Source organism: Anomaloglossus baeobatrachus, chromosome 4, assembly GCF_048569485.1.
Source record: "Anomaloglossus baeobatrachus isolate aAnoBae1 chromosome 4, aAnoBae1.hap1, whole genome shotgun sequence".
Lineage (NCBI taxonomy): Eukaryota > Metazoa > Chordata > Amphibia > Anura > Aromobatidae > Anomaloglossus > Anomaloglossus baeobatrachus.
In genome coordinates this window covers 31,259,027-31,283,608 of record NC_134356.1, presented here as the reverse complement: position 1 = coordinate 31,283,608, position 24,582 = coordinate 31,259,027, and the positions used below count along the sequence as shown (strand labels likewise).

General features: G+C 51.6%; 1 protein-coding gene across 2 annotated transcripts in view; it reads right to left on the bottom strand.

Moving 5' to 3' along the window:
• SMC1B (structural maintenance of chromosomes 1B) overlaps window positions 1-24,582 on the bottom strand; it is a 293,721-nt gene that overhangs the window by 218,685 nt on the left and 50,454 nt on the right. For both annotated transcript variants that reach the window (XM_075344204.1, XM_075344205.1), the window contains 3 exons: window positions 23,936-24,048; window positions 21,961-22,164; window positions 12,224-12,462 (listed from right to left, as the gene is read on the bottom strand). In XM_075344204.1, coding sequence (XP_075200319.1) covers window positions 12,224-12,462; window positions 21,961-22,164; window positions 23,936-24,048 — 556 coding nt within the window. The remainder of the gene's footprint in view (window positions 1-12,223; window positions 12,463-21,960; window positions 22,165-23,935; window positions 24,049-24,582) is intronic.

Below are 24,582 nucleotides of genomic sequence, written 5' to 3'. Positions count from 1 at the left end.
CCAGCGGCGGCAGATTTCCTGAAACACGTCCGGGTGAAGGGACCATTCCCCTGCGTCCATGCCCTGGCGACTGAGGAAGTCTGCTTCCCAGTTTTCTACGCCCGGGATGTGAACTGCTGATATGGTGGATGCTCTTTCCTCCACCCACATCAGAATCCGCCTGACTTCCTGGAAGGCTTGCCGACTGCGTGTCCCTCCTTGGTGGTTGATGTATGCCACCGCTGTGGAGTTGTCCGACTGAATTCGGATCTGCTTTCCTTCCAGCCACTGCTGGAAGGCTAGTAGGGCAAGATACACTGCCCTGATTTCCAGAACATTGATCTGAAGGGTGGACTCCTGCTGAGTCCACGTCCCTTGAGCCCTGTGGTGGAGAAAAACTGCTCCCCACCCTGACAGACTCGCGTCTGTCGTGACCACTGCCCAGGATGGGGGTAGGAAGGATCTTCCCTGTGATAATGAGGTGGGAAGAAGCCACCATTGCAGAGAGTCCTTGGCCGTCTGAGAAAGGGAGACTTTCCTGTCTAGGGAAGTTGTCTTCCCGTCCCATTGGCGGAGAATGTCCCATTGAAGTGGGCGCAGATGAAACTGCGCGAACGGGACTGCCTCCATTGCTGCCACCATCTTCCCTAGGAAGTGCATGAGGCGCCTTAAGGGGTGCGACTGACCCTGAAGGAGAGATTGTACCCCTGTCTGTAGTGACCGCTGCTTGTCCAGCGGAAGCTTCACTATCGCTGAGAGAGTATGAAACTCCATGCCAAGATACGTTAGTGATTGAGTCGGTGACAGATTTGACTTTGAAAAGTTGATGATCCACCCGAAAGTCTGGAGAGTCTCCAGTGCAACATTCAGGCTGAGTTGGCATGCCTCTTGAGAGGGTGCTTTGACAAGTAGATCGTCTAAGTAAGGGATCACCGAATGTCCCTGAGAATGCAAGACTGCTACCACTGCCGCCATGACCTTGGTGAAAACCCGTGGGGCTGTCGCCAGACCAAATGGCAGAGCTACGAACTGGAGATGGTCGTCTCCTATCACGAAACGTAGAAAACGTTGGTGCTCTGTAGCAATCGGCACGTGGAGATAAGCATCTTTGATGTCTATTGATGCAAGGAAATCTCCTTGAGACATTGAGGCAATGACTGAGCGGAGGGATTCCATCCGGAACCGTCTGGCGTTCACATGCTTGTTGAGCAGCTTTAGGTCCAGAACAGGACGAAACGAGCCGTCCTTTTTTGGAACCACAAAGAGATTGGAGTAAAAACCTTGCCCTTGTTCCTGCAGAGGAACAGGGATCACCACTCCTTCTGCTTTTAGTGAGCACACCGCCTGCAGAAGGGCATCTGCTCGGTCGGGATGTGGGGAGGTTCTGAAGAACCGAGGCGGAGGACGAGAACTGAACTCTATCCTGTACCCGTGAGACAAAATGTCTGTTACCCACTGGTCTTTGACCTGTGGCAGCCAAATGTCGCAAAAGCGGGAGAGCCTGCCACCGACCGAGGATGCGGAGGGAGGAGGCCGAAAGTCATGAGGCAGCCGCCTTGGAAGCGGTTCCTCCGGTTGCTTTCTTGGGGCGTGAGTGAGCCCGCCAGGAATCTGAGCTCCTTTGCTCCTTCTGAGTCCCTTTGGACGAGGAGAATTGGGTCTTGCCGGAGCCTCGAAAGGACCGAAACCTCGACTGCCACTTCCTCTGTTGAGGTTTGCTTGATCTGGGCTGAGGTAAGGAGGAGTCTTTACCCTTGGATTGTTTAATGATTTCAGCCAATTGTTCACCAAACAGTCTATCTACAGATAGTGGCAAGCTGGTTAAACATTTTTTGGAAGCAGAATCCGCTTTCCATTCCTTTAACCACAAGGCTCTGCGCAAAACCACAGAGTTGGCAGACGCCATTGAGGTACGGCTTGTAGAGTCCAGGACAGCGTTGATAGCGTAAGTCGCAAACGCAGACATTTGCGAGGTTAGGGACGCCACTCGCGGCACTGCTGGACGTATGATAGAGTCCACCTGTGCCAGACCAGCTGAAATAGCTTGGAGTGCCCACACGGCCGCGAATGCTGGAGCAAACGACGCGCCGATAGCTTCATAGACAGATTTCAACCAAAGGTCCATCTGTCTGTCATTGGCATCTTTAAGTGAAGCCCCATCCTCCACTGCCACTATGGATCTAGCCGCAAGCCTGGAGATTGGGGGGTCCACCTTTGGACACTGGGTCCAGCGTTTGACCACGTCAGGGGGAAAGGGATAACGTGTATCTTTAAGACGTTTGGAGAAACGCTTGTCTGGGTAAGCATGGTGTCTCTGGACTGATTCTCTGAAGTCAGCGTGGTCCAGAAAAGTACTCAGTTTACGCTTGGGATACCTGAAATGGAACTTCTCCTGCTGTGCAGCTGCCTCCTCTGCAGAAGGGGCAGGGGGAGAAATTTCCAATAGACTATTGATGGCCGCTATAAGGTCATTTACCATGGCGTCACCATCAGGAGTATGCAGATTGAGAGCGGTTTCAGGATTAGACTCCTGATCACCCTCCTCTGTCTCATCATGTAGAGACTCCTCTCGCTGAGACCCTGATCCGCGTGATGACATGGAGGGTCTCTCCCAGCGAGCTCGCTTAGGCTGCCTGGGACTGTCATCTGAATCAGAGCAGTCAGGCTGAGATGCCTGGGACCCCCTTGAAGCACGGATTAACTCCAACTGAGGGGGACCGGGGAACGTTGCCGCAGCAGTGTCCATGGTCTGAGTAACTGGCCTGGCCTGCAAGGTTTCTAGGATCTTTGTCATAGTGACAGACATCTTGTCAGCAAAAACTGCAAACTCTGTCCCCGTCACCGGGACAGGGTTCACCGGCGACTCTGCCTGGGCCACTACTACCATAGACTCCGGCTGACGAAGTGGCACAGGGACCGAACATTGCACACAATGGGGGTCATTGTAACCTGCCGGTAGATCAGCCCCACAAGCGGCACAAGCAGCGCTTACAGCCTGTGTCTTGGCACCCTTGCGTTTTGCGGATGACATGTTGTCGTCTCCTCAGAGCAAGATAGGGTATACAGCCAAGAAGCGACCTTACAGTGCAATATATATATATATATGGTATAGAGAAAAAAGGTACACCAAAATAACACTGTGGCACTAGTGGGGCCAGCACTAAAGTGCTGCTTACCGCCCGCTTAACGCGGGTGTGTGGTCGCCAGAAATCCCTTGTCTGGGTCTCCCAGAGCCTGTGTCCGTTCTCCAGCCAGACTGCATGTAGGAATGGCTGCCGGCGTCCTATGGAGAGGGGCGGGCCCTGGGCGTGTGCAGACAAAGAGCGGGAAACCTGCGTCCCACTGTGCTCAGTGAGAGGGCTGGAGCATGTAAATAAGACTCCAGCCCTCGGCGCTGATTAATCGTACAGCGTCTCTCCCTTGCCCTGATTGACAGGGTGGGGGAGGGAACGAAGCGGAGCTAGGCCGCAGAAGCCGGGGACTAAATTTATAAGCGACGCCGTCGTAAAAGCACGGTCGGCGCTAAGTCCCCGGCGCACTACAAGTCGCAGCCGCGCCGCCGCTCCAGGGGCGGCCGGCGCGGCAGTCCCCAATACATAAAGTCACTCAGAAAAACTGCAGTGACTGTAACCCCAGCGCGCAGCGCTACTGTCCCCGGCGCACTAGCACACCCAGCAAGTCTGGAATGTGCGCGGCCTGTTTGGGACACAGAGTACCTGAATGTCGCAGGGCCTTGTCCCTGAACGGTACCCAGCTCCGTATCCAGCAGGTTCCATGGGTCTGTGGATGGAGCCCGGCCTCAGGGCTTGGGGGCCGGTAAGATCCCACTTCCTCAGAGCCCCTCAGGGGGATGGGGAAGGAAAACAGCATGTGGGCTCCAGCCTCCGTACCCGCAATGGGTACCTCAACCTTAACAAACACCGCCGACATAAAGTGGGGTGAGAAGGGAGCATGCTGGGGGCCCTAGTATGGGCCCTCTTTTCTTCCATCCGACATAGTCAGCAGCTGCTGCTGACTAAACAGTGGAGCTATGCGTGGATGTCTGACCTCCTTCGCACAAAGCAGAAAACTGATCAGCCCGTGATCCCACGGGGGGTGTATAGCCAGAAGGGGAGGGGCCTTACACTTTTTAGTGTAATGCTTTGTGTGGCCTCCGGAGGCAGTACTATACACCCAATCGTCTGGGTCTCCCAATGGAGCGCCGAAGAAAAGCATATAGTTGGTCGCCATATACACAGTATAGATGAAAAATGATTTTATACATAGTATAAGAGGCAAACTTGCCATAGGAAACAGGTGTACATATAAACAAAAGCAGACTGTAGATCTCGTATAACGTTAACCACACGGTGGACTTATAATGTATTAAGCACAAAGGCCATATTGACCACAGAAGAGGCTCAAAAGAAGGGAATTTTGTTACTTACCGTAAATTCCTTTTCTTCTAGCTCCAATTGGGAGACCCAGACGATTGGGTGTATAGCTACTGCCTCCGGAGGCCACACAAAGTATTACACTAAAAAGTGTAAGGCCCCTCCCCTTCTGCATATACACCCCCCGTGGGATCACGGGCTCCTCAGTTTTAGTGCAAAAGCAAGAAGGAGGAAAGCCAATAACTGGTTAAACAAATTCAATCCGAAGGAACATCGGAGAACTGAAACCATTCAACATGAACAACATGTGTACCCGAAAAAACCAAAAATCCCGAAGGAAACAGGGCGGGTGCTGGGTCTCCCAATTGGAGCTAGAAGAAAAGGAATTTACGGTAAGTAACAAAATTCCCTTCTTCTTCGGCGCTCCATTGGGAGACCCAGACGATTGGGACGTCCAAAAGCAGTCCCTGGGTGGGTAAATTAATACCTCAAGTTAGGTCCGTAAAATGGCCCTTCCCTACATGGAGGCAACCGCCGCCTGCAGGACTCTTCTACCTAGGCTGGCATCCGCCTAAGGGTAGGTATGCACCTGATAACGCTTGGTGAAGGTGTGCAGACTCGCCCAGGTAGCCGCCTGGCACACCTGCTGAGCCGTAGCCTGGTGCCGTAATGCCCAGGACGCACCCACGGCTCTGGTAGAATGGGCCTTCAGCCCTGATGGAACCGGAAGCCCAGCAGAACGGTAGGCTTCAAGATTTGTTTCCATGATCCATCGAGCCAGGGTGGATTTGGAAGCCTGTGACCCTTTACGCTGACCAGAGTCAAGTACAAAGAGTGCATCCGAGCGGCGCAGGGGCGCCGTGCGGGAAATGTAGATTCTGAGTGCTCTCACCAGATCCAACAAATGCAAATCCATTTCATATCGATGAACTGGATGAGGACAAAAGGAAGGTAAGGAGATATCCTGATTGAGATGAAAGGGGGATACCACCTTAGGGAGAAACTCCGGAATCGGGCGCAGCACTACCTTGTCTTGGTGAAACACCAGGAAGGGAGCTTTGGCTGACCGCGCTGCTAGTTCGGACACTCTCCGAAGAGATGTGACCGCTACCAGAAAGGCCACTTTCTGTGAAAGTCGAGAAAGTGAAACATCCCTCAGAGGCTCGAAGGACGGCTTCTGGAGAGCAATTAGTACCCTGTTCAGATCCCATGGGTCTAACGGCCTCTTGTACGGAGGGACAATGTGACAAACCCCCTGCAGGAACGTGCGTACCTGAGGAAGTCGTGCTAGGCGCTTCTGAAAGAATACAGACAGCGCTGGGACTTGTCCTTTAAGGGAGCCGAGCGACAAACCTTTTTCCAAACCAGATTGCAGGAAGGAAAGAAAAGTAGGCAATGCAAATGGCCAGGGAGACACTCCCTGAGCAGAGCACTAAGATAAGAATATCTTCCACGTCCTGTGGTAGATCTTGGCAGACGTCGGCTTCCTAGCCCGTCTCATGGTGGCAATGACGTCTTGAGATAATCCTGAAGACGCTAGGATCCAGGACTCAATGGCCACACAGTCAGGTTCAGGGCCGTAGAATTCAGACAGAAAAACGGCCCTTGGGACAGTAAGTCTGGCCGGTCTGGTAGTGCCCACGGTTGGCCGACCGTGAGATGCCACAGATCCGGGTACCACGACCTCCTCGGCCAGTCTGGGGCGACGAGGATGGCGCGGCGGCAATCGGAGCTGATCTTGCGTAGCACTCTGGGCAACAGTGCCAGAGGGGGAAACACATAGGGTAGCTGGAACTGCGACCCATCCCGAACTAAGGCGCCTGCCGCCAGAGCTCTTTGATCGTGAGACCGCGCCATGAAAATCGGGACCTTGTTGCTGTGCCGAGACGCCATTAGGTCGACGTCCGGCATCCCCCAGCGGCTACAGATTGCCTGAAACACGTCCGGGTGCAGAGACTATTCCCCTGCGTCCATACCCTGGCGACTGAGGAAGTCTGCTTCCCAGTTTTCTACGCCCGGGATGTGAACTGCGGATATGGTGGATGCTCTGTCTTCCACCCACATCAGAATCCGCCGGACTGCCTGGGAGGCTTGCCGACTGCGTGTTCCGCCTTGGTGGTTGATGTATGCCACCGCTGTGGAGTTGTCCGACTGAATTCGGATCTGTTTGCCTTCCAGCCACTGCTGGAAGGCTTGCAGGGCAAGATACACTGCCCAGATTTCCAGAACATTGATCTGAAGGGAGGACTCCTGCTGAGTCCACGTACCCTGAGCCCTGTGGTGGAGAAAGACTGCTCCCCACCCTGACAGACTCGCGCCTGTCGTGACCACCGCCCAGGATGGGGGTAGGAAGGACTTTCCTTTTGACAATGAGGTGGGAAGAAGCCACCACTGAAGAGAGTCCTTGACCGTCTGAGAAAGGGAGACGTTCCTGTCTAGGGACGTCGACTTCCCATCCCATTGGCGGAGAATGTCCCATTGCAGTGGACGCAGATGAAACTGCGCGAAAGGGACTGCCTCCATTGCTGCTACCATCTTCGCGAAGAAGTGCATGAGGCGTCTTAAGGGGTGTGACTGGCCTTGAAGGAGAGACTGCACCCCCGTCTGTAGTGAACGCTGTTTGTCCAGCGGAAGCTTCACTATCGCTGAGAGAGTATGAAACTCCATGCCAAGATATGTCAGCGATTGGGTCGGGGTCAGAATTAACTTTGAAAAGTTGATGATCCACCCGAAACTCTGGAGAGTCTCCAGCGCAACGTTCAGGCCGTGTTGGCATGCCTCTTGAGAGGGTGCCTTGAGAAGTAGATCGTCCAAGTAAGGGATCACAGAGTGACCCTGAGAGTGCAGGACTGCTACCACTGCTGCCATGACCTTGGTGAAAACCCGTGGGGCTGTCGCCAGACCGAAGGGCAGGGCTACGAACTGAAGATGCTCGTCTTCTATAACGAATCGTAGCAAACGCTGGTGCTCTGGAGCAATCGGCACGTGGAGATAAGCATCCTGATGTCTATTGATGCTAGGAAATCTCCTTGAGACATTGAGGCAATGACGGAGCGGAGGGATTCCATCCGGAACCGCCTGGTTTTCATGTGTTGAGCAGTTATAGGTCCAGAACGGAACGGAAAGAGCCGTCCTTTTTTGGCACCACAACCAGATTGGAGTAAAAACCGTGACCTTGTTCCTGCAGAGGAACAGGGATTACCACTCCTTCTGCCTGTAGAAGAGCATCGGCTCGGTCGGGAGGTGGGGAAGTTCTGAAGAATCGAGCCGGAGGACGAGCACAGAACTCTATCCTGTACACGTGAGACAAAATGTCTCTCACCCACCGGTTTTTGACCTGTGGCAGCTAAATGTCGCCAAAGCGGGAGAGTCTGCCACCGACCGCGGATGCGGAGAGAGAGGGCTGAAAGTCATGAGGAAACCGCCTTGGTAACGGTTCCTCCGGCTGCCTTCTCTGGGCGTGATTGAGCCCGCCAGGAATCTGAGCCCCTCTGAGCCTTTTGAGTCCTTATGGACGAGGAAAACTGGGACCTGCCCGAGCCTGGAAAGGACCGAAACCTCGACTGTCCTTTCCTCTGTTGGGTTTTGTTTGATCTGGGCTGGTGTAAGGAAGAATCCTTACCCTTGGACTGTTTAATGATTTCATCCAATCGCTCACCAAACAGTCTGACACCAGATAATGGCAAACTGGTTAAACACTTTTTTGGAAGCAGAATCTGCCTTCCATTCCCTTAACCACAAGGCTCTGCGTAAAAACCACGGAGTTGGCGGACGCCACTGACGTACGGCTCGTAGAGTCCAGGACAGCATTAATAGCGTAAGTCGCAATGCAAACATATGCGAGGTTAAGGACGCCATCTGCGGCACAGATGTACGTGTGACGGTGTCCACCTGCGCAAGACCAGCTGAAATAGCTTGGAGCGCCCATACGGCTGCGAATGCCGGAGCAAACGACACGCCGATAGCTTCATAGACAGATTTCAACCAGAGGTCCATCTGTCTGTCAATGGCATCTTTAAGTGAAGTCCCATCTTCCACTGCAACTATGGATCTAGCCGCAAGCCTGGAGATTGGGGGATCCACCTTTGGACACTGGGTCCAGCGCTTGACCACGTCAGGGGGAAAGGGATAACGTGTATCCTAAAGACGTGTGGAGAAACGCTTGTCTGGATAAGCGTGGTGTTTCTGGACTGCTTCTCTGAAGTCAGAGTGGCCCAAAAAGTACTGAATTTACGCTTGGGATACCTGAAATGGAATTTCTCCTGCTGCGCAGCTGACTCCTCAACTGGAGGGGCTGAGGGAAAAATATCCACCAGTCTATTGATGGACGCTATGAGATCGTTCACCATGGCGTCACTATTAGGAGCATCCAGATTGAAAGCGGTCTCAGGATCAGAATCCTGATCAGCTACCTCTGCCTCATCATACAGAGAATCCTCTCGCTGAGACCCTGACCAGTGTGTGAAGTCGAGGGTCTCTCCCAGCGAGCTCGCTTAGGCTGACTGGGACTGTCGTCCGTGCAGAGCCTTCAGCCTGGGATGTATGGGACCCCCTTGGAGCCCGTATTAGTTCCAACTGAGGGAGACCGGGGGGCATTGTTCAACAGTGCCCATTGTCTGAGTCACCGGCCTGGACTGCAAAGTTTCTAGAATCTTGGTCATAGTCCCAGACATTTTATCCGCAAAAAACTGCAAACTCTGTCCTCTGGACAGTTTCACAGGTGGCTCTCTCTGGGCCACCACTAGCAGAGACTCTACCCAATGGGGGTTAGTGGAACCTGCCGGTAAAACAGCCTCACATGCGGTACAGACAGCATAGAAAGCCTGTGCCTTGGCACCCTTGCTTTTCTGCGGACGACATGCTGTTGTCTCCTCAGAGCAATCCAGGGGTATATAGCCAAGAAGCGACCGTACAGTGCAAATATAGGTACAAGCATAAAGTACACAAAACACTGTGGCACTAGTGGGGTCAGCACCAAGGTGCTGCTTACCGCCCGCTTAAGCGGGTGTGTGGTCGCCAGAATCCCTTGACCGGGTCTCCCAGAGCCTGTGTCCGTTCTCCAGCTTAGACTGCATGCAGGAATGGCTGCCGGCGTCCTGTGAAGAGGAGCGGGCCGTGGGCGTGCCCCAGACAAAGAGTGGGAAACTGGCGTCCCACTGTGCCCAGTGAGGGGGCTGGAGTATGTAAATAAGACTCCAGCCCTCGGTGCTGACCATTGTACAGCGTCCCGCCCCTTCCCTGACTGGCAGGCCCGGGGGCGGGAAGGAAACGAAACTAGGCCGCAAAAGCCGGGGACTCGATTTATAAGCGCTGCCGTCGTAAAAGCACGGTCAGCGCGGAAGTCCCCGGCGCACCACAAGTCTCATCCGCGCCGCAGCTTCTAGCAGCGGCCGGCGCGGCAGTTTCCCACACATTAACTCACTCAGCTAAGCTGCAGTGAGTATAGCCCCAGCGCGCAGCGCTGTTGTCCCCGGCGCACTAACACACCCAGCATGCTGGTGTGTGTGTGCGTGGTCTGTACGGGGACACAGAGTACCTTAACGTTGCAGGGCCTTGTCCCTGACGATACTCAGCTCCATTCCAGCAGGATCTCCGGGTCTGTGGATGGAGCCCGGCCTCAGAGCCTGGAGGCCGGTAAGATCCCACTTCACCCAGAGCCCTCAGGGGGATGGGGAAGGAAAGCAGCATGTGGGCTCCAGCCTCCGTACCCGCAATGGGTACCTCAACCTTAACAAACACCGCCGACAAAAGTGGGGTGAGAAGGGAGCATGCTGGGGGCCCTAGTACGGGCCCTCTTTTCTTCCATCCGACATAGTCAGCAGCTACTGCTGACTAAACAGTGGAGCTATGCGTGGATGTCTGACCTCCTTTGCACAAAGCATAAAACTGAGGAGCCCGTGATCCCACGGGGGGTGTATATGCAGAAGGGGAGGGGCCTTACACTTTTTAGTGTAATACTTTGTGTGGCCTCCGGAGGCAGTAGCTATACACCCAATCGTCTGGGTCTCCCAATGGAGCGCCGAAGAAAGGAACAATGTCCAAAGGAATAGATGTACCTGTTTGGAGACCGGGAGGCCTGGACCGGCGTTCACCCGACGGCCGTTTCGGCGGAAATGCCTTCGTCTGTCCCCCAATGAAGCGAAATGAAGCGATAAAGAAAAAGATTTCTACAGTGAGTACCCAAAATCCTCCTTTCTCAATCGCTTCATTGGGGGATACAGGAAATCATAGCGTCACCAAAGTTGCAAAGATAGAAAAAGTAAACCGGAAAACGGCCACTGGAATATGTGGAACCTTTCTACCCAGACCCGAAACCGCCAGGGAAGGGGGTAAGAAGAGTGTTATTAAACCTGGAAAAGGAAGAACAAGTAACAAGAAGCCTAGAGACCCACCATAGAGGCCTGAGGACGAATGGTGCAGAAGGCCCCAGGCACAGGTGGAAGGAGCAGGAACGAGGAGATGGCGCTCTGTCCCTTGACGATATGCATCCATAACGGCAGAGCAAAACCAGAGTGAAGCAGCATTAAGATGACTCTCTGGATTACGATGTACACTACTAAAATACCTTCTATATATCAGACACTTTTTTTTATATTATTATATTATAGGAATAAGGCTAGCAGTAATGACGAGTTAGAGAAACAAAGCCTTCCTTTTTTTATGCTCTTTATATCGTCTTAAAAGACCTTTCTTGGCATTTCAATACTTAAATACTTTTTTTTTAATGACTGATTTCCCCTGTAACTGGGGCTGGTATATTGGCCCCAGTTACAGGGGAAATTCAGAGTCCTGGCTGCACAGAGGAGCTAATCTGGGCTGTTAGGACCCAGCAGCTTCAACTTCCTCCCCACACCCAGCAATTGCATGGTCCAGAGGAGCGAGCACTGTCTAAGCTTCCTATATTGTACACACAGCATTGTGTATAAAGTGATCGGGAGGGCAGACACAGTAATAAACCCTATCTACCTTATCAATGAAGAGTCTGTCTGCCAGACACATCAACATAGGGTACAATGCGGACCGCCTGGACGTTTAAAGCCTATATGGGAGGGGGGGGGGGAGGGGAGGGGTCACAGTAGAAGGTATGCTCTGTTGTGACCTACTTAAAGTGAATCTGTCAGGTGCAATATGCCCTAGCAGTCCTGGATGCATATTGCAAATATAGAAATAGAGATCTTTAGAAAAAGAGTATTTCTAAAGATTCTTTATCATATGCTAACGAGACCAGGGACTAGTTACTTCCCTTGGCTAGTCAGCCCCCTTAGCATATAAGCACTAATGAATGCGCAGCGTCAGAGGCATAGTTGATCTCACTCTCTGCTGCCACTGCGCCCGACGCTTGATTTCAGCTCAGTGCACATGATCAGACGACAAGGACTTCCAGTCATGTGTAATATGAAGCCACGTGTATGTGTCCCGGCTTCAAGCTGGAGTAGTGAACACGACCGCAAGTCCGGGGACGTTCTGATCGTGTGCACTGATCCGAATACCAGCGGTGACAGCAGAGGTGAGAGCGACCATGCCTCTGACGCTGTGTATTCATTACCATGTTAGTTAGGGCATGCTAACACGCTAAGGGGGCCGACTAGCCAAGGGGACTTATGCCCTTGCGACTAGTCCATGGCCTCATTAGCATAGGATAAAGGATCTTTAGAAATACTTTTTCTAAAGATCTCTTTATGCATGCTACTAGATACAGGGACGGATAGGCAGGGATTAGCAATATGTACCCAGAACTGCTCATGGTTCTGAGTGCATATTGCACCTGACCGGTTCACTTTAAGGATGCTTCCTTTTTTCACCGGATCCCATTAAACTGATAATGGCCACATGGCATTACCAAGGTGACATCTCGGCTCTTTGGGACTTACTTAATTTCTTTCTCGATCTGCTGCAGTTCTCTGTTCATCCTCCCGAAGTCCTTCTTGGCTGTTTTCAGCTCTGTCTCGCAATGTGCGAGCTGCTCCTTCTGTTTGTTCACATCCGCCTGTTTTTCATCCAAGGTAGCCACTAACGAGTCCAGTTTAGTCTCGTTGTAGAAAAGCTGGAACAGTTGCAGCTGCCCTTTGCTGTCCCGGACTTGTTGCTGTAGGTCCTTGTAGAGGTCCGCCTGCAGACAAGCCAAAATATTGTGCAACCCATAATCTCATAGAAGGACCATCTGACAAGCCAAGCCCCTACAAACTATTTTATAAGCTATTGTTGAGGGTAAGAATTGAGTAACCTGAAATACTTAATTCAGCCATTTCACAGACCCAGATATGTAGTTTAGTTGATGTGGCCTAATCTACGGTACATATGTATGAATGCTTTTGTTTTCTAGAGTTTGTCTCCTTTACTGGAGAGACAATTTGAATATTTCTTAGAGGGGCGTGGCAGCTATAAGTCCCCTTACCTGGCAGCCAGACTGGCTTGCAAAGTCTCCTTAAGGAGAATAGTGTTCCCCCGTGGTCCCCACATAGCTTTCTCATGAGCCAGATCAGACACCCCCATACTTTGCACTGACGAGGGGCAAGCACCCCGAAACACCGTGTCTGCAAATTGGGATTCTGATCTGGCTTATATATCCTGAGTCATATTGCAAAGGATTGTTGAAAATCCACTTGTGACTTTTAGGATCGCTACTTCCAATAGGTGGCGCTGTGCTAGAGTTTGTCTCCTTTACTGGAGAGACAATTTGTTTTCTACTAATATATATTATATATATATATATACATACAGTACAGAACAAAAGTTTGGACACACCTTCTCATTCATAGAGTTTTCTTAATTTTCATGACTCTGAAAATTGTAGATTCACATTGAAGGCATCAAAGAAGGGAATTTTGTTACTTACCGTAAATTCCTTTTCTTCTAGCTCTTATTGGGAGACCCAGACGATTGGGGTATAGCTACTGCCCTCCGGAGGCCACACAAAGCACTACACTAAAAAGTGCAAGGCCCCTCCCCTTCTGGCTATACCCCCCCGTGGTATCACGGGTACTCCAGTTTTAGTGCCAAAGCAAGAAGGAGGAAGCCAATAACTGGTTTAAACAAATTAACTCCGAGAAACATTGGAGAACCGAAAAAACCGTTCAACATGAACAACATGTGTACCCGAAAACAACCAAAAATCCCGAAGGACAACAGGGCGGGTGCTGGGTCTCCCAATAAGAGCTAGAAGAAAAGGAATTTACGGTAAGTAACAAAATTCCCTTCTTCTTCAGCGCTCTATTGGGAGACCCAGACGATTGGGACGTCCAAAAGCTGTCCCTGGGTGGGTAAAGAAATACCTCATGTTAGAGCTGCAAAAAAACAGCCCTCCCCTACGGGGATGTCACTGCCGCCTGCAGGACTCTTCTACCTAAGCTGGCATCCGCCGAAGCATAGGTATGCACCTGATAATGCTTGGTGAAAGTGTGCAGACTGGACCAGGTTGCTGCCTGGCACACCTGTTGAGCCGAAGCCTGGTGTCGTAATGCCCAGGACGCACCCACGGCTCTGGTTGAGTGGGCTTTTAGCCCTGAAGGAACCGGAAGCCCCGCAGAGCGGTAGGCCTCTAGAATTGGTTCTTTGATCCATCGAGCCAGGGTGGCTTTAGAAGCCTGCAATCCCTTGCGCGGACCAGCGACAAGGACAAAAAGAGCATCGTAACGGCGCATGGGCGCCGTTCGGGAAATGTAGATTCTGAGTGCTCTCACCAGATCTAGCAAACGTAAGTCCTTTTCATACCGGTGAACCGGATGAGGGTAAAAGGAAGGCAAGGATATATCCTGATTAAGATGAAACGAGGATACGACCTTAGGGAGAAACTCCGGAATGGGGCGCAGCACTACCTTGTCCTGGTGGAACACCAGGAAAGGAGCCTTGGATGACAAAGCTGCCAGCTCAGACACTCGCCGAAGCGATGTGATCGCGACAAGAAACGCCACTTTCTGTGACAGGCGAGAAAAGGAAACGTCCTTTAGAGGCTCGAAGGGCGGCTTTTGCAGAGCAACAAGTACTCTGTTCAGATCCCATGGATCTAACGGCCGCTTGTACGGGGGCACAATATGACAGACCCCCTGTAGGAACGTGCGCACCTTAGGAAGACGTGCTAGACGCTTCTGAAAAAAAAACCGACAGTGCCGAGACTTGCCCTTTAAGGGAGCTGAGCGACAAGCCCTTTTCCAACCCCGATTGCAGGAAGGAAAGAAAGGTGGGCAATGCAAATGGCCAAGGGGATACTCTCTGTGCAGAGCACCAAGATAAGAAAATCTTCCACGTTCTGTGGTAGATCTTAGCAGACGTTGACTTCCTAGCTTGTCTCATTGTGGCTACGACTCCTTGAGATAATCCTGCAGACGCTAGGATCCAGGACTCAATGGCCACACAGTCAGGTTCAGGGCCGCAGAATTCTGATGGAAAAACGGCCCTTGGGACAGTAAGTCTGGTCGGTCTGGCAGTGACCACGGTCGACCGACCGTGAGATGCCACAGATCCGGATACCACGATCTCCTCGGCCAGTCTGGGGCGACGAGTATGACGCGGCTGCAATCGGATCTGATCTTGCGTAACACTCTGGGCAAGAGTGCCAGAGGTGGAAAGACGTATGGGAGCCGGAACTGCGACCAATCTTGAACCAATGCGTCTGCCGCCAGAGCTCTTTGATCGCGCGACCTCGCCATGAATGCCGGGACCTTGTTGTTGTGCCGGGACGCCATTAGGTCGACATCCGGCACTCCCCATCGGCGACAGATTTCCTGAAACACGTCCGGGTGAAGGGACCATTCCCCTGCGTCCATGCCCTGGCGACTGAGGAAGTCTGCTTCCCAGTTTTCTACGCCGGGGATGTGAACTGCGGATATGGTGGAGGCCGTGGCTTCCACCCACATCAGAATCCGCCGGACTTCCTGGAAGGCTTGCCGACTGCGTGTCCCCCCTTGGTGGTTGATGTATGCCACCGCTGTGGAGTTGTCCGACTGAATTCGGATCTGCCTTCCTTCCAGCCACTGCTGGAAGGCTAGTAGGGCAAGATACACTGCTCTGATTTCCAGAACATTGATCTGAAGGGTGGACTCCTGCGGAGTCCACGTCCCCTGAGCCCTGTGGTGGAGAAACACTGCTCCCCACCCTGACAGACTCGCATCTGTCGTGACCACTGCCCAGGATGGGGGCAGGAAGGATCTTCCCTGAGACAATGAGGTGGGAAGGAGCCACCATTGTAGAGAGTCCTTGGCCGTCTGGGAAAGAGAGGCTTTCCTGTCCAGGGACGTTGACTTCCCGTCCCATTGGCGGAGAATGTCCCATTGAAGTGGACGCAGATGAAACTGCGCAAAGGGAACTGCTTCCATGGCTGCCACCATCTTCCCGAGGAAGTGCATGAGGCGCCGTAAGGGGTGCGACTGGCCCTGAAGGAGGGATTGCACCCCTGTCTGTAGTGACCGCTGCTTGTTCAGAGGAAGCTTCACTCTCGCTGCTCGAGTATGGAACTCCATGCCAAGATACGTTAGTGACTGTGTCGGAGACAGATTCGACTTTGGAAAGTTGATGATCCATCCGAACGTCTGTAGAGTCTCCAGTGTAGCATGTAGACTGAGTTGGCATGCCTCTTGAGAGGGTGCCTTGACAAGTAGATCGTCTAGGTAAGGGATCACCGAGTGTCCCTGAGAGTGCAAGACCGCTACCACTGCCGCCATGACCTTGGTGAAAACCCGTGGGGCTGTCGCCAGACCGAATGGCAGAGCTACGAACTGAAGATGTTCGTTTCCTATCACAAAACGTAGAAAACGTTGATGTTCTGTAGCAATTGGCACGTGGAGATAAGCATCTTTGATGTCTATTGAGGCAAGGAAGTCTCCTTGAGACATTGAGGCCACGACAGAGCGGAGGGTTTCCATCCGGAACCGCCTGGCGTGCACATGTTTGTTGAGCAGCTTTAGATCCAGAACAGGACGGAACGAGCCGTCCTTTTTTGGAACCACAAAGAGATTGGAATAAAACCCTCTCCCTTGTTCCTGAGGCGGTACAGGAACCACTACTCCTTCCGCTCTTAGGGAGTCCACCGCCTGCAGCAGGGCATCTGCTCGGTCTGGATGTGGGGAGGTTCTGAAGAACCGAGCTGGAGGACGAGAACTGAACTCGATTCTGTACCCGCGAGACAAAATGTCTGTCACCCACCGGTCTTTGACCTGTGACATCCAAATAACGGAAAAGCGGGAGAGCCTGCCCCCGACCGGAGATGCGGAGGGGGGGAGCTGGAAGTCATGAGGTAGCCGCTTTGGAAGCGGTTCCTCCATTTGCTTTCTTGGGGCGCGCGTGAGCCCGCCAGGAATCTGAGCTTCTTTGCGTCCTCTGAGTCCCTTTGGACGAGGAGAATTGTGTCTTGCCCGAACCTCGAAAGGACTGAAACCTCTGCTGCCATTTTTTCTGCTGAGGTTTGCTTGATCTGGGCTGGGGCAAAGAAGAGTCTTTACCCTTGGACTGTTTAATGATGTCAGCCAATGGCTCGCCAAACAGTCTATCTCTAGATAAAGGCAAGCTGGTTAAACATTTTTTGGAACCCGCATCTGCTTTCCAGTCCTTTAACCACAAGGCTCTGCGCAAAACTACCGAATTGGCGGACGCCATTGAGGTGCGGCTGGTAGATTCTAGGACCGCATTGATAGCGTAAGACGCAAACGCGGACATCTGCGAGGTAAGGGACGCCACTTGCGGCACCGCTGGATGTAAGATAGCATCCACTTTTGCTAACCCTGCTGAAATAGCTTGGAGTGCCCATACGGCTGCGAATGCTGGAGCAAACGACGCGCCGATAGCTTCATAGACAGATTTTAACCAGAGGTCCATCTGTCTGTCATTGGCATCCTTAAGTGAAGCTCCATCCTCCACTGCAACTATGGATCTAGCTGCAAGTTTGGAAATCGGGGGGTCAACTTTTGGACACTGGGTCCAGCGCTTGACCACATCAGGGGGGAAAGGAAAACGTGTATCCTTAGAACGTTTAGAGAAACGCCTTTCTGGATGAGCGTCGTGTTTCTGGATTGACTCTCTGAAGTCAGAGTGATCCAAGAAAGCACTTAATTTACGCTTGGGATAGAGAAAACGAAACTTCTCCTGCTCTGCAGCTGCCTCCTCTGCAGAAGGGGCTGGGGGAGAAATATCCAACAGTCTATTGATGGCTGAGATAAGCTCGTTTACCATGGCGTCCCCATCCGGGGTATCCAGATTGAGAGGGGTTCCAGGATAAGACTCCTGATCACTCTCATCAGACGCATCACAGAGCGACTGATTGCGCTGAGACCCTGAGCAGTGTGATGACGTTGAGGGTCTTTCCCAGCGAGCCCGCTTAGGGTGGCTGGGGCTATCATCTGAGTCATAATACTCAGCCTGTGAAGCCGGGGACCCCCTTGCAGTCTGGATTAAATCCAACTGAGGGGGATTAGAGGACAGAGACCTCGCCGTGTCCATAGACTGAGCCCCAGGCATGGATTGCAAAGTTTCAAGGATTTTTGCCATAGTCACAGACATATTATCAGCAAAAACTGCAAAGTCTGTCCCTGACACCGGGGCAGGACTTACAGGCGTCTCAGCCTGGGTCACTATCTCTCCTGACTCCGGCTGGCGAAGCAGCACCGGATCTGAGCATTGCACACAATGGGGGTCCTTGGAGCCTGCTGGTAGAGCAGCCCCACATGCAGCACACGCAGTGTACACAGCCCTAGCCTTGGCAGCCTTGCGTTTTGTGGATGACATGTTGCTGCCTCCTCAGAGCGATCTGGGTATACAGCCAGGAAGCGACCTCACAGTGCAAGCAATAAGGAAATATATATATGTCCAGTGACACAGTACACTAATACACACTGAGGCACTAGAGGGGCCAGCTGAAAAGCCGCTTACCGCCCGCTTAAGAGCGGGTGTGTGATCTCCAAAGCCCCCTAGTCCAGGTCTCCCAGAGCCTTGCGTCCTTCCTCCAGCCAGACATGCATGTAATGGCTGCCGGCGTCCTGAGAGAGGAGGGGGGGCGGGCCCTGGGCGTTCCTGACTAAGAGCGGGAAGCCTGCTTCCCTCTGTGCCTAGTGAGAGGGCTGGAGCATGTAAATCAGGCTCCAGCCCTCGTCGCTGCCGTGAAACAGCGTCTCTCCCCTACCCTGATTGACAGGGTGGGGGCGGGAACGAATCGGAGCTGCCAGCGTCCTAGGCCGCAAAAGCCGGGGACTAGATTTATAAACGCCACCGCCGTAAAAGCGCGGTCGGCGTGTCCCCGGCGAACTAAAAGTCACAGCAGCGCCGCCGGTCCAGCGGGGGTCGGCGCTGCGTTCCCACAACACAGAAAAAAAGTCCCCCAGTTAAACTGTAGGAACACTAGCTCTAGCGTTACGGTCCCCGGCGCACTACAACACCCAGCCAGCCCGGAGTGTGTCTGTGCCTGCCGGGGACACAGAGTACCTGTATGATGCAGGGCCTTGTCCCTGATGGTACTCCTGCTCGGCATCCACCAGGTGCTATGGGTCTGTGGATGGAGCCCGGCGTCAGAGCTTTGAGGCCGGCAGGATCCCACTTCCACAGAGCCCTACAAGGGGATGTGGAAGGAAAACAGCATGTGGGGCTCCAGCCCCTGTACCAGCAATAGGTACCTCAACCTTACAACACCATCTACGGGTGAGAAGGGAGCATGCTGGGAACCCTATATGGGCCCTCTTTTCTTCCATCCGAAATAGTCAGCAGCTACTGCTGACTAAAATCTGTGGAGCTATGCATGGAATGTCTGACCTCCTTCGCACAAAGCTTGAAAACTGGAGTACCCGTGATACCACGGGGGGGTATAGCCAGAAGGGGAGGGGCCTTGCACTTTTTAGTGTAGTGCTTTGTGTGGCCTCCGGAGGGCAGTAGCTATACCCCAATCGTCTGGGTCTCCCAATAGAGCGCTGAAGAAACTATGAATTATCACATGTGGAATGAAATACTTAACAAAAAAGTGTGAAACAACTGAAAATATGTCTTATAATCTAGGTTCCTCCGAGTAGCCACCTTTTGCTTTGATTACTGCTTTGCACACTCTTGGCATTCTCTTGATGAGCTTCAAGAGGTAGTCACCGGAAATGGTTTTCCAACAGTCTTGGAGGCGTTCCCAGAGATGCTTAGCACTTGTTGGCCCTTTTGCCTTCACTCTGCGGTCCAGCTCACCCCAAACCATCTCAATTGGGTTCAGGTCTGGTGACAGTGGAGGCCAGGTCATCTGGCGTAGCTCCCCATCACTCTCCTTCTTAGTGAAATAGCCCTTACACAGCCTGGAGGTGTGTTTGGGGTCATTGTCCTGTTGAAAAATAAATGATGGTCCAACTAAACGCAAACCAGATGGAATAGCACGCCGCTGCAAGATGCTGTGGTAGCCATGCTGGTTCTGTATGCCTTCAATTTTGAAGAAATCCCCAACAGTGTCACCAGCAAAGCACCCCCACACCATCACACCTCCTCCTCCATGCTTCACGGTGGGAACCAGCCATGTAGAGTCCATCCGTTCACCTTTTCTACAAAGACACGGTGGTTGGATCCAAAGATCTCAAATTTGGACTCATCAGACCAAAGCACAGATTTCCACTGGTCTAATGTCCATTCCTTGTGTTCTTTAGCCCAAACAAGTCTCTTTTGCTTGTTGCCTGTCCTTAGCAGTGGTTTCCTAGCAGCTATTTTACCATGAAGGCCTGCTGCACAAAGTCTCCTCTTAACAGTTGTTCTAGAGATGTGTCTGCTGCTAGAACTCTGTGTGGCATTGACCTGGTCTCTAATCTGAGCTGCTGTTAACCTGCGATTTCTGAGGCTGGTGACCCGGATAAACTTATCCTCCGCAGCAGAGGTGACTCTTGGTCTTCCTTTCCTGGGGCGATCCTCATGTGCGCCAGTTTCTTTGTAGCGTTTGATGGTTTTTGCCACTGCACTTGGGGAGACTTTCAAAGTTTTCCCAATTATTCGGACTGAGTGACCTTCATTTCTTAAAGTAATGATGGCCACTCGTTTTTCTTTACTTAGAATTTGTATTATGGCAAGAAAAAAGCAGCTAACAGTCTATTCAGTAGGACTATCAGCTGTGTATCCACCAGACTTCTGCACAACACAACTGATGGTCCCAACCCCATTTATAAGGCAAGAAATCCCACTTATTAAACCTGACAGGGCACACCTGTGAAGTGAAAACCATTTCCGGTGACTACCTCTTGAAGCTCATCAAGAGAATGCCAAGAGTGTGCAAAGCAGGAATCAAAGCAAAAGGTGGCTACTTTGAAGAATCCAGAATATAAGACATATTTTCAGTTGTTTCACACTTGTTTGTTAAGTATTTCATTCCGCATGTGTTAATTCATAGTTTTCATGCCTTCAATGTGAATCTACAATTTTCAGTCATGAAAATAAAGAAAACTCTTTGAATGAGATGGTGTGTCCAAACTTTTGGTCTGCACTGTATATTCAGTAATTTTCATTAATACAAAATGCCAGCATATGTAACTCAAAGATGGCACCTGCATCGTGGACAATGCCTAAAGGGTACTTTACATGCTGCGACATCGCTAGCGATCTCGTTAGCGATGTGAAATTCTAGATCGCAAGTGCGATCTTTCGAGATCGCACATAGGTCATTTTACACATGTGCGATCTCGAAAGATCGCACTTGCGATCTAGAATTTCACATCGCTAACAAGATCGCTAGCGATGTCGCAGCATGTAAAGTACCCTTAAGGTGATAAGGAGATTGAAAACACCCAAAGTTTGGAACAACCAATCCGGTAGAGACTATGCAAACTGCTACACGCCCCGAGCCCGACCTGCGATATTTGATTGGACTATATTTTGCCTACACCCTTTTCTTATCTAGAAGTATAAAAGTTTTGTGAACAATAAACGAGCAGAATTCCTTTGGCGTCCGTCATGGAAGGAAGCTCATAACCGATTTAAGTCTGTTATTTCTTCCCGCGTGCACACATGACATTCCAGATACTGGGCAGTCAGGCCTTGAGAGACCCCTAGTGTCTCCCCTCAACACTATTGGTCTGACAACTGTAAAATTCAGTAACGACCAGCAGTGTCAGACTATCTACACCTTAAAGAGGTATTCCAAAGAGATGATTTATCTCCAGGATATGCAGACCCTTCTGACCACTAATCCAAAAAATAAGGTTCAACGTATACAGTGTTAATGTAAGTGCACGGGGCCGCACTGGTATGGCTGCAACTACAACCTGCAGAGACTCCATTCACATACATTATCCTGCAAAGCAACACCTTGGACAGTGCAATGTGTGTCGTGCAAAACGTTGCAGTGCCGCCACCCCCCCCCCCCCTTGACTGTTGGGGCTGGCTGCGGCAGGAGTTTGGGACACATTATTAAAAACTCTCACCACCCTATAAAAGTCAATGTCTGACTTTGTTTACATGAATTGGGACATAAGAGAAGCCATACTTCAATCTGCAGACACCCTAGACACGGCTCTGAGGGACCAGACTCTTTATATAGGGTCTGACACTGACTTATAGAGGGGCGACTTCCAATACTTGGCAAAAAGGAAGAGGATTTTCTTTCCATCTGTCACTGTGGCTTTTATAGTAAACCCTCCCGACTATCCGGCTCAGCCTGTCTGGCCTTTCGGAGACCCACCTCTTCCTTTTCTAGCTTGGCTTGCTTTCTCTCGGCCACTGCGCTTTTCTTCTTGTTGTAGCTGAACTGTGCGTCTTCTTCCGCCTGTAACATCAGCTTTTTCTTCTTCTCGTACTCATCGGCAAGCTCTAAGGAATTGCTTATTTGTTCGAAAAGGTGAGTTCTTTCTTTAGGCTTCTTCATCGCGATAGACTCCACTTCTCCCTGTGTAAGAATGAGTGATGAGCGAGCACTACCATGCTCAGTACTCGTAACTAGTGATGAGCGGACACTACCATGCTCGGTACTCGTAACTAGTGATGAGCGGACACTACCATGCTCGGTACTCGTAACTAGTGATGAGCGGACACTACCATGCTCGGTACTCGTAACTAGTGATGAGCGGACACTACCATGCTCGGTACTCGTAACTAGTGATGAGCGGGCACTACCATGCTCGGTACTCGTAACTAGTGATGAGCGGGCACTACCATGCTCGGTACTCGTAACTAGTGATGAGCGGGCACTACCATGCTCGGTACTCGTAACTAGTGATGAGCGGGCACTACCATGCTCAGTACTCGTAACTAGTGATGAGAGGGCACTACCATGCTTGGTACTCGTAACTAGTGATGAGCGGGCACTACCATGCTCGGTACTCGTAACTAGTGATGAGCGGGCACTACCATGCTCAGGTGCTCAGTACTGGTAACTAGTGATGAGCGAGCACTACCATGCTCAGGTGCTCGGTACTCGTAACTAGTGATGAGCGAGCACTACTATACTTGGTACTCGTAACTAGTGATAAGTGGGTACTACAATGCTCGGTACTCATTATGAGCAGTTGGATGCTCCCGAAGTCAATCGGGAACTAGAGCATTTTCTTGGGAAAGCTCGAGTCCCCCATTGACTTCCATTATACTCGGTACAGTAGTAGCGCCCATCCGAGCATCCAACTGCTCTGAATGAGTACTGAGCACCCGAGCATGGTAGTGTTCGCTCATCCCTAGTAAAGGCCGCTTTAGACGCTACGACATCGCTAAAGCGATCTCGTTGGGGTCACGGAATTTGTGACGCACATCTGGCCGCGTTAGCGATGTCGTTGTGTGTGACACCTATCAACGATTTTGAATAGTCTCAAAAACGTTCAAAATCGCTAAAATCGGTGACATCCCCCCTATTCCCAATTATCGTTGCTGCTGCAGGTACGATGTTGTTCGTCGTTCCCGAGGCAGCACACATCGCTATGTGTGACACCGTAGGAACGAGAGACCTCACCTTACCTGCGGCCGCCGGCAATGCGGAAGAAAGGAGGTGGGTGGGATGTTAAGTCCCGCTCATCTCCGCTTTGATTGGGCGGCTGCTTAGTGATGTTGCCGTGACGCCAAACGAACCACCCCCCTTAGAAAGAAGGCGGTTCGCCGGTCACAGCGACGTCGCTAGACAGGTAAGTAGCGTGACGGGTCCGAGCGATGTTGTGCGCCACGGGTGCAATTTGCCCATGACGCAAAAACAATGGGGGCGGGTACGCACGCTAGCGAGATCGCAGCGTGTAAAGCAGCCTTTAGAATAATTTCTGAACAAAGACTAAAAAGGTTCCCTTCACGTGAGATAGCTACCGAATTACCGACCTCGCTCCCTCCTCCCCTGAGCACATGAATGTTGGGCCCTTACTGAGGATATGCTATAGATGTATGATACCTAATTGGGCCCCGCTCTCTGTAGAAGTGAATGGCGAGAGCTGCGAACATGTGCGACAACCTATTCAGTCTCCACCCGGGTACAGCAACCTCACAAGACCAGACAGGACAGGGGTTTTCCGGCACAGAGGCGTCACTGGAGTGTGTGTGACCTGCAGGTACCTGATAGGAAACCGCTGATGCCACAACAACCCGTCCTGGTCAGAGGTGCTAGTTCTGTGTATGTGTCATAAATGTCCAAGGCGGGATACCCTTTGTAACTCCGCTTACTATATATATATAATCTATATCCTTACCTGAAACACTAGACAATTTCTGGCCTTTACAATTATTCCAATTTTTTGCAGCTCCGAGACATACGTGGCACGCCCCACTGACCGACCATTCAGGCAATAGTCTGAGGAATTCCCTAAAAACAAACGGAGCAATTATTATGCAAGATACGGCTCCAAACATGTGTGAATCATCCGCGCTATAAAATATAATAATTACTAACCCCATAACAACATCCGCTGTACATGTACGGTGCAAAATCGGTAAGGGGTGTATGGAGTGGTCTCAGGGGGTGAGCTCGCACTATACTTGGCAGGTGATGGCTGTGTGTTATGCGTCCTATGTCATCCACAGTAGCCGCCATTGAGGTCCCGCGCAGGCGCACTACAATACTATGATCTGCCCTGCTCAGGACAGATCAAAGAGCGCCTACGCAGGACCTCAATGCCGGCTACTGTGGATGACGTCAGATGCGTCACGCACCCAGGATACAGAAGGAGGATAAAGATGGCCGAAAGAGGAGGCGCCGCACTCGGAGAACGGAGACACCCATCCAACCAGTCTGCACCGTGAGTAGGTGAGTATTATAAAGTGATTTTTACGTTCTACACAGTGGCCTTGGCTCTTATATACAGTATGTTAGAATGCTGTATATAGGAGCTCACTGGTT